This window comes from Antennarius striatus, chromosome 10 (genome assembly GCF_040054535.1).
Source record: "Antennarius striatus isolate MH-2024 chromosome 10, ASM4005453v1, whole genome shotgun sequence".
In the NCBI taxonomy this organism is placed as follows: Eukaryota; Metazoa; Chordata; class Actinopteri; order Lophiiformes; family Antennariidae; genus Antennarius; species Antennarius striatus.
Window position 1 is genome coordinate 4,875,553 of NC_090785.1, and position 10,424 is coordinate 4,885,976.

Below are 10,424 nucleotides of genomic sequence, written 5' to 3' on the forward strand. Positions count from 1 at the left end.
CTTTAGAGAATGACATCCTCATTGGATTAGAAGCCATAAGAAGAAAATTATTTTGATGATAATTTATAATGAACCCCATATTATATTTTTATCAAACAGGTGCAGCAGCCTGTTTCACTAATAACATACTTCTGGTCAAATTATTTTACAATCAATCACCAGAGCAGCATCCTCTCACAGCGTCTATACATTCAGTTTTATATTCTGTGTGCATGTCTTTTTGGGATCCTATTAGTCATTTTTCAATACTGTTGGTCAATATTACGAAGGAATCCACAGGTTTGGAATTGGAGCCAGCAGCCCATTAGCTTAGCGTAACAACTGGAACTTCTTCAGGCTTGGCGCCGTCCAAAAGGATCAAAATCTGCCAACCAGTCTTTATGCTAAGATAAGCTAGCAGGCTGATGCTTAGTGTTGTTAATAAACTGAATGACCCAAACTTCCCAAAATGAAAAACGGATCATTTTAGCCTTCTGTCCTCCTCCTCTATCCACAGATAACTGTTGCTAATGACTTTTGTATTTTTTTTAATATTGTTTGATTATTTTTTCTTTCCTCAAACACATTCAGAACCTTAAAATGAAGAGTTCATAGCCTTTAAGTTCATCAACATTGAACCCAACACATTACCTTTCGTTGCTTTTAGGAAAAATACTACAAACGTGTGACATTTAAAAAAAAAACCACATACCAACATCTGTTAGATGCAGAAACTGATTCTCAAAATAAGAAACTACAATGAATGTAAAACCACCAAACCAATGTAAACCAACACACACTCATACACTCCTTAAAAATCTGCAGATACACAGAAACAAAAGTGGGTTGTGTGGCTCGATGTCACATTGTTGTCGATGTGTTACCTTGTGATTAGTTTCATACAATATTTTGTTTTTCAATGCAGCCAGAGTTTTTTCCTTCTTTTCTGAACAAGAAAAAAAAAAAGATTCAGTCTTTTAAAAACCACATAAACACTCAAACCTTGATATAAAAACTATGACAAATAAATTAAATACATCAATATATTACAGTAACCACATTTTTATAGAAGTTCTTTTTTTTTTGTTTCATTTTCACACGATTGACTTTTTCTTTAAATATGCAATCCAAATTATGGACATTAAATTGAGTAAGTAAATAAAATGTCACTACCTCCATAAGATAAGTAAAATTAACGGGGGGAAAAACTGATCTGAAACAAGATTAATGTAACTTAAATTCAGGAGAAAGGCAGCCAACAAACTCACTTCTATCCCATCAGCTGCTGGCTGAAACTTGACTGACAGACCTGATCTCCTTCTCATGGGCCCCCACACTGTGAACCCATGAGTTTTGTGCTGCTGGCTCATCTGGCATCTCAAGAGTGGCACTAAACAAAATTGCTAATGATTGTTATTGTCAGTGCTTCCTCTGTGGGGAAGGAAAAATAATTCACTTTCACTTATTTATTTTGTGCTATGACAATGTTTTTGCTTATTGCTTAACTCACTTGTTTTATCTGTTTTTTTGCTGGTGCAACCAAATGTGATGACTATTTTTTTTTTCCTCATTATGTGCTTCAAGGCGTGACAAGAAAACCCACAGGCTGTTATAACCGGTTATCTCCACAAGGGGGCAGCAGTCACCATTAAAGGCAGACACAACAAAGAAAGAAGAGAGAAGCTGAGCTGGCCGGTTGCGGATCGGACCCGTCCCTTGCCATTGTTCCGGTTCCACTTGGACCCGTTTCTTTCTCTGGTTCGGGATGGCTTTTCGGGGCCGGTGGGAGGGTTACGTGGGGGTTTGTTCGAGGGGGGAGAGTAAGGCCCATAACCCGGCCAATCATCGTTGTACCTTTCTCCTTGCTCTCCACCCCCTGATCCACTGCCCTCCTCACCTGGAACAAAAGAAAAAACAGATTTCTCATGAATGGATGAAGAAAACACAGTTATGATGATGATTTTATGATGTTTCATCATCATCATCATCATCACAACACTCACTGTCCATAAAGTCCATGTCCTGTCCACTCTGAGCGTGTCTCAGTTTGTTGGTCACGACCCTCAGCTCCATGATGAGCTGCCTGGTCCGGACATCAGGCCTGGCGATGTCCACCTCCACCTCCGGGTTGTTGATCTGGTTCACCAACCCGTCGCCCATCACATCTGGGAGGTACCTGGGGTGGGCGAGGGGAGTGGGGGGGCACAAACAGCTCTCTTAAGATTCTCTTAAAAATGCATATAAGAATATCCTAAACACATTTAAATCAAGATTTTATAATACAAGTCCATGCATCCAATCTTTATGACCACTTATCTTTTTGTGCTGGGGGTGGGGGGGTTGGAACGCATCCTGACTGACAATGGGATGCTCAAAATGTACCTTTATCGTCTGTCTGGCTGCACTTTTGTGATTTAAGTTGCCAAGGTTGGTGTGATCATTAAACGTTTAACATAAAGAAACCGGAACATCGTAAACAAGGAATGGTCCTTAATGCAGACGTGTCCATCCTCCTTCACAGCGCACACAGGATTGTGTGCTGCTAACAGCAGATACATAGTCCTGGGCTGCATCTGTCTGCATAAAAGCAAGTTGACCCTGGGTGCATGTGGGTGACTGGAGGTGGCAAAATTCAATAAACCCAGTTCCATCTGTTGCATCCCATCCACCTCTGCACCATCGCTAACGCCTCCACCTCTGCCCAACCCCTCCTCCCTTCCTCCACGCTGATCTGGCTCACCTCCCCCTGGTCTGCCCGTTCCAGCAGCGGTCCTCATTAGTGACGTCGGCAGCGATCTTCTCATCGTTGCAGATGGTGTGTGGGAGGGACACCCAGAAGCCACGCATGGGCCTCAGTCGCTCCTTCAGCTCGGTAACCTGCATGGGGGCGGAAAGAAATTAGCTCTGACTCAGACCTGGTTCTCAAGCGTTCTTGTTTGGTATGGCTGGCTGGAGGAAGCATATTGGAGCTCCAGCGCTGATGTTGGACAAAGTCAGACGGTTGCATGACTCGATTTCTGGGTCAGACCTAAAGCCGCATGTCATGTTTTATAGATAGATGTGAATATCTTCCATCCCATTTCTCTCTCTCTCTCTCTGTCCTCGGCTCTGGGTTTTGATTTATTTCACAGCACCTCTATCTTGTGTGGTCACAGGAGTACTGCGTGGGCTGCGACTGCTGCACTCTTTATTATTAGCTGCTTGTGACAAGATTGGATTTATTTCACTCTTGTTTGTCCTCCAGTTCCTTCCTGCTCAGTCTGAATCAGCCTGAGTGTCTGAATACTGACATTTTAATTAAAGTTTAATCATATTCTATTATTCAGTACATAAAATGGCACTGAAGAGTATTTTTATATGAACATTGGTTCAAATGATCATACGTAAGGTCAGTCACCCAAAAATCCATCCATATAGTTTTACTTTGTCCTATATGACCTATATTAAAGAATATCCGGGTCACACGGGGCGTCCCGCCTCCTCACCAGACGGTCCAGGTTGGTTCCGGCGGCAGTGGTGGGTTTCTCCTCTGGGCTGTAGGTACGGAAGGGTCTCCTGTTGCCCCCCAAGTCCTTTGGTGATCGTTTGGACCGGCCGCCTGGAACCGGCCTGGGACTTCCACATCCTTGGAAAACCTAAACAAGAACCAGGACATCCCAGTGTAATCAGCTATGTTAACAGTTCCTTTCTTTTATTCCCATCATGTTTCTGAGAGACTTTCTGCAACTGTAGAAAAATTTCAATACTCGATGTCCTTGCAGATATTTTCTCGTCTCCATGTTAGTTGTGATGTGTTGAATCTTATCTTTATATCACACCCACTTTGATTCAACTGTGTAACATTCCATGTCTTTTTACAGACAATTTGGGGGCTGCTGCTCCCTGGATACATGAAATCTCTCTGAAGTTGCTTCTGACGTAATCAACAAAATTGTTGTTTCTTTTTAACAATATGTTCTAATCTTTCAGTTTACATCCCTATGATAGCACCAAACCCACAAAAACGGTCCAGAAATGCAGGTTTGTTCTTCCAAATGAACACTAATTGTAGCGCAGCATACTGAAACATAAATGGACTTCATTTTTTAAATCATAACAGAATATTTGCCAGGACCACGTTTGAAAATGTTTCAGCTGAGCTGGAAATTTACAGCATTGATGAAATCGTTCCATCAAATTCTCCTTGATCGGGCTTTCATTAAAAACATTAAGCGACATTAATCTAAATGATAGCAAAACAGTTTGTCTCTTATCCAATAAAAAACTTTTCTTTTTAAAATTTTCATTTTATTTCCACTTTTATTCAACAGAATGTAATCTAACTTTAAACTTGCCTTGGTGGAGATGCTGACGCTGTTTTCCTGCATGTGCATGATGGCCTCTGACACTTTTACCGAAATGGAATCGGCTGCAAGCTCCACATTAAAAGGTCCCTCCAGCTTCTCTGAAACCTGGTACAGCGCATCTGATGGAGGAAAGAGGTGACAGGTTGCTATAACTACTTTCACTCAAGTTTTTAAAGTCTGCTATTAAGCTATGAACCGTGGAGAAGCCCTTGATATACATCTTTCAGTGGTCAACCAGCTAAAAGGTTTAATTTGCATATTTCTATGACTTTACAGGACCTGCAAGAGTCGGAGAACCATGGCAGGGCAAAGAGATACTTGCAGGTAAAATGGGCTCAGATGAAGTACACTGGATTGATGATGAAAGGTGAGAGGTAAAGAAAAAAGAAAGGAATGCTTGGGTTTGATGAAAGGGGAAAGGAAACACAGGAAGACAGATCAATTGTGAAGGAGCAGAAAAGCATGAATGATTAATGGAGGAGGAATTCATTAGGGGGAAAAGGAAATGAAGGTAAATGAGTGATGAGGCCAATAAAAGGAGTCCGCTTTCAGGTTTGTCAAGGTAGGCTATGAAGTTCTTTGTTTGTTTTTTTCTTGAATATCATTGAAAGAAAGGCAAATGGGTTCTTTGAAACATGCATGAAACACATAATAAACCCACTCAAAAACATTATGAAATGTATCACGCGCCAGTGTATTAGGAGGCATTAGGCGATCTTCACTCACCAATGAAGTTGTTCCACTCGGTGTCCAGGTCTGCCTGATTGGCCAAGCAGCCCTTCATCACGTTGAGGCACAGAGGGTGGCAGGGCCGTGCCGAGGCAATGCCCCGACACAGAGGGCAGTACAGCTGACGCATGAGCCCCCGAACACACTCTGAATCAGCAGTCAGCTAAAAAGCAACACGGTCGGATGATGGTCAAATAGCACTTTGATATAACTTAAGAGCATATGAACAAAACTGACTTCACTTGACCTCTACTGAACAAAGTGCTCACTGCACTTCATATTTAGATTTTTAAAAAATGTTTTTTATAAAGCAACTGGGAGAATAAGGACAATCTGGAGCTTATGGGAATCTCTACAGGAAATAAAATATACATCTGGAGAAGCTATAGTTCCAGATATTAAAGCCTTGCCTGAAGTTTTGACAGCTGAACACAACTCACCTTTGTTGCTTTGTTAACAATATCCCGACCAGTAGCCAAACCTTGAGATAACGCTCTGGAAGCAATGAGAGCCCTCGAAACCTTAATTTTGAAAGGATGAAGAAAACAATTCTCAATGAAAACCAATCTGCACAACCTCAGTTACTGTTCTGATGTATCAGAGCCACTGGAATTGTCCACGTTAACCTGTGACCTTAAGACACGTACTTGCGCACGCAGTTTGCGCGGCACATCCCCGAATGGCTGCAGCTGTTCAGCGTGTTTGCTGACACACTCCAGGTAGTCCTCGCTGAACTGGTACTGAGGGTTAACCAGGGAAAAGACCCGCTCCACCAGTCTGGACCAGAAGTCTGACAGGACGTCGGACAGGCTGACACTACCCCCTGTGGACACACGAGCAACTGTCAGCTGTCTGGAAATGATGATCTTCAAGATTGATTAAAGGGATAAATCACCATCAAATTAAAGATGGTTAATGTTAATACAGGTTTTGGATTTTCCATTAAAGCATATTTGTTAAAAACTTATTCATATGGTATCAAAAAAGTCTAAACACATTTTGCAGTTATATCACCAGGCCTAAAAGTCGATTCCACTTAAAGAACAAATCATTTTGGGGTGAACTCTACTTTGTCCATACTAGTGCCACTATCCGGCCCTAACATATTGTGACCAATACATTGACGCCTACACTTTGAGCTATAGTATGTCCACTCCACTCTTGTTCCTTGCAGTTCTTGCAGTTCTTTCCTTCCTTTAAAGACGGGCGACTGCCAGTATATGAGTCAACTGATAAACAGATTCTGAATAAGGAAAAATCTCCCATATGCGATCTCCACACCAGCCAGATTAGCCATACATGCTGTCTGGCGCACAGAGCCAGCTTGACTAAGCAGCGAAGCTTGCAGACAGACCCGCCAGCGAGCGTCTGTGATGCCAAAACGGAACGACGCGAAACAGAAATAGAAACTGTTCGTGGGATTTCCAGTTTTCTTTTTTCTTCCAACTCTTTTTGGCACGTACAATCTCGTAAAAATATGATGCTGACACTTTTCAGCTGTGGACTTACAGCAAAAAAGGAGCTGATAGAACAACACCTCACAAGGATTCATCACAACTCTTCGACGAGCTGCTTTAACATCTTCAACAACTTCATTGCCAAGCAGGTTTTTAAACGCCGCATAAAGTCATTCCTCCTAATGGGGATGGTGGTCCGCATTGTGACTGAATGAACATCTTCTGAATTAATTTCAAACCCCAGATTAGCAATGATGATTTCAATTGTTGTTTACAGTTGCTAAGACTATCGGACCATCTGAATACACAAGAAAAAAGTCACTGAGTAAAAAAATAAAATAAAAATATTTGATCAACCAGAATAATATTTGCGCAGCTCCACAAATAATTCCTGGAAGACGTAGGAATTCTGGGTGAACAGCCTGCCGTAGGTCTTGGTGAACATCTGGTTCATGCTCTTCTCTGACAGGTCTATCAGCTCTCTGAAGAACTCTGCAAAGAGACGGGAAGAAGAAGGGATTTGATATTAATCCATCACCCACCTCCTTTTCCTTTCGTATCTCAGCCAGGTTTCTGCTTACGTAGGAGCTCAGCCACCCCTACCCCCTCCAAGAACAGCTCAGTTACATCAGATCTTACAAATGAGTCTGACAACATGAACTCCATTTATGACATTGACACTCATATGCAGTCTCCCACTCCTTCCGTGTGTTTTCATGAGTCATAATATATATTACATAAATGAAGAGTGGAAAATAGGTGATAACAATCTACAGCAGGGACAGGATGAGAGCGAGTTTGGCCACAAAGCTGCAGCCATACATAGAGAATCTGAGACAGCGTGGGCTGAATTCTCTTAAATACAGTCGCTGCAAGCGTCTGGGTAGTCTATCTCCGCCAAATATTCACATGTAGGACAGTGTGCTGGTCGTTTTTAGTCACACTCAGACTGTGAAAACCATTTTTACAAGGTTACCTGCAGTTCCAGATACTGATGATACTCTTGGTGACATCACGGTGACATCATCCGTTATCCATAGGATGTAATATTTCCCCAAGTTTACCCCGTGCAAGGGAGTAAAAGTCTGGATATATAAAATATGGGTCCTTCAAACGCGACCGTTACTTTTCATGATTTTTTCTAGGAGTCTGCCAACTCCATGAAAGTGCAGGAATTAATTTGTTATAAAATATATGCCAGGATCATTCCCATATGTTTGCATTGTTATTCTTTTAGCTTCCAAACTGTAATGTAGAGATTGCTAAGATTTTAAATCAGTCACTCATCATCCTTCACTCAATAAATGACGCTCTGTTTTGAAACCATTTTCAAACCTGATACTGTTCTTACGACCCCTGATCAATAACTTAACTGGCTTACGAGTCTCACCGTCAAACCTGCGGTGTCTCTGGGTAAAAGTAGTCAGAAGGAACTGGCTGTTCTCCTCGACGGCTTTGAGGAAGTCCCTCTGGCTCTGGAGGGCCAGCGTCTCCTCCATCTGGCTGGAGCAGCAGGTGTAGTCCTGAGGGCAGAGCCGCAGGTGCTCACCTGGAGGACGGCAGGTAAGACCAGCCCGGACAGAAAGGTTAGCAAAATCAGGACTGCTGTCATGGAACTGTTGCATTCTGCTTTAACTGCCTGCTGCGATCTTCCTTCTGTGTTCTGGCTTTAAAAAATAAGCATTGCACATGCTACAAATCAGACCGTTGTTAAAAATTCAACATAAATTTAATTGCAAATCATGTTAGGAAGTCTATTATCAGGCGCAAGTACAAATTTTAGAAAGAAATTCAATTCCTCTACTCTTCAGTCTGTTCGTTGTGGAAAAATCTTATGAAAGATAGTGATGCCATAGAAAATTCTAATTTCCCTTCCATGAATTATTCAGCTTCAATCAGTCTGTCTTTGTCAGTTCAGGTCATGTCTTTGATATCGGAGGTAATGTTATGCAAACGACAACCAGGAGAGACAAAAAAACACAGCGACGCAAATGGGGAAAAGATCTGAATTCTTTATGTAATTTTATATCCAGAATTTAGATGCTGCCAATGCAGCTAAAAGTTGCATTCCTAACTCCACCCTGGTTTATTCTCCCCTCTGCCTCTTTTGTTCTCTGTGTGCGTCTCACTAGTAGCCCTCTCTCATCCCTCTATTTCCATATCTAAACTGCCTCTCTTCATCCTTCACTCTCCCGGCCATCTGCTCCCCCGGCCCACGGGACAGGGAGCCAAGACTCAGGCATGGATAAGCACAACACACACACACACACACACACACACACACACACACACACACACACACACACACACACACACACACACACGCACGCACAAATCAATCAATATTGTGGTTACCTCAGGGGCTCACTGAGCTGAATTACCACTAAATAAATGCTAATTTCTGCAAGACCTGCAATTTTGCAAACATTTCTCAGTCGTAAATTTTTATATATTTTATAGTGAAACACACACACACACACACACACACACACACACACACACACACACACACACACACATTATCTGATTTTCATGTAATGTTGAAACAACCTGAAAGAGAAATTTTCATGCACTAAAGTGATTCCCTGTTTTTCTGCTTTACTTTGTCAGACATTTAAATTTCCACTCTTCATCATCATCTCCTCCTCCTTTCTTGTCGCTCTAATATTAAAACTTCACATAATCTAAAACTGTAATCCACATCACGCAGCAGATTATCAACAGTACACATGGTCTGTCAGAATACTGCAGGGCTTTAACAGAGGGCCGGTAGGGAGAGTCTAATTAGGGGCGAGGTTCTTTGTTGGACCGGTGTCGGCAATTTGCTCATTCTCTTAATCATCCTATTTAAATAGCGCTGAGGGGAGGGGGGCGGCTGTAATTTGATGTAAACCACCGGACATTATTTCTCTGCGGGGAAACTCGTCATGATATTCAAGCTTTGAATCTCAGGCGCTCATCGATGAGTTTTGAACCACCTTGCACTTTCAGATATCACTGTAAATGGACTTAGATTGTACTATTTCAAACCATTTTCTGCTATATACTACCTAATTATATTAAAATGACTAGTGTCTGTGTATGAAGCTTGGAGTTGGTGCTGATCTTCATTTATACTGTGTTTTGGTTTTTCTCCCTGAGACAAAGCGTGCAGACGCGCCAACCTATCTTTTTTTATTTAAAAAAAAAGGATTTATGTAGGCCTACCTTATTATTTAGGAATACTCGTTCTGCTTAAGTCCCATAAACTGTGTCAGTAAAATAAAAATAAAAAACTCGCAGTGTAGATGTAGAGTCTTACCGGAGATTTGAGTCAGCGGCGCGGTGCTTGTGCTGTACCCCTTCTCAGAGTACACCTGCCGGGTGTCGGCGCAGCTCCTCCCCGCAGCGGCCGCGGGGCTGCGGGGCTCCGACGGGGCGCAGAGCGTACAGATCACCAGCAGCGGGTACCTGAGCAAAGACAGCCGCCAATCCATCTTCACAGCAGGACTCGGAAAACGGGACAGGGGGCTGGTGTGTCGAAAACCAGGGACTAGGCGTGAAGCACCTTTTTTTTTCCTTCTAATGAATGAATAGATAGACGCAAAAGTAAAGTATAACAAAATCCAAAGTAGTCAGTCGTTTAAACCAGTCATCGTGTTCCCCGAGAAGAAAAGCTTCTTTTTTTTCTTTTTTTTTTTTTACATCAAACGTGTTCCCATTTACTGTACGATTAATTTATCCTGGATGGGAGATGGGAGAGCCGCTCGCTGACGTAACGGGAGTGTGAATGGGGCGCTCCCGTTCCTCAGCCTCAGCGCTCTGCTGCGTCAAGATGGCGAGAGTTAGCACGAGAAAACGGAAATGAGTCTGCTTTCAAAATAACATCATAGGCGCGTTTTTTTTTTTTTGTTTTTTTTTTTTTTTATTAATT

General features: G+C 42.3%; 1 protein-coding gene across 1 annotated transcript; it reads right to left on the reverse strand.

Moving 5' to 3' along the window:
* Window positions 1-1,426: 1,426 nt before the first annotated feature.
* Window positions 1,427-9,987, reverse strand: gpc2 (glypican 2). The gene is made up of 11 exons (XM_068326022.1): window positions 9,813-9,987; window positions 7,902-8,060; window positions 6,869-7,003; window positions 5,702-5,877; window positions 5,495-5,575; window positions 5,052-5,217; window positions 4,314-4,444; window positions 3,465-3,614; window positions 2,720-2,856; window positions 1,983-2,155; window positions 1,427-1,876 (listed from the first exon to the last, which is right to left on the reverse strand). Exons 1-11 carry the CDS (start codon window positions 9,985-9,987, stop codon window positions 1,599-1,601), a joined length of 1,761 nt encoding a protein of 586 aa, XP_068182123.1. The 3' UTR covers window positions 1,427-1,598.
* Window positions 9,988-10,424: the final 437 nt, after the last annotated feature.

What these genes read in the sequence shown, in the direction of transcription:
- gpc2 (XM_068326022.1), bottom strand. Translation starts at nt 9,987, where the DNA reads ATGGATTGGCGGCTGTCTTTGCTCAGGTACCCGCTGCTGGTGATCTGT. An exon ending in GAGACACCGCAGGTTTGACG is followed by an intron (nt 7,004 to 7,901) that starts GTGAGACTCGTA and finishes GTCTCTTTGCAG; the next exon opens with AGTTCTTCAGAGAGCTGATA. An exon ending in GAACCAACCTGGACCGTCTG is followed by an intron (nt 2,857 to 3,464) that starts GTGAGGAGGCGG and finishes GCCCCCATGCAG; the next exon opens with GTTACCGAGCTGAAGGAGCG.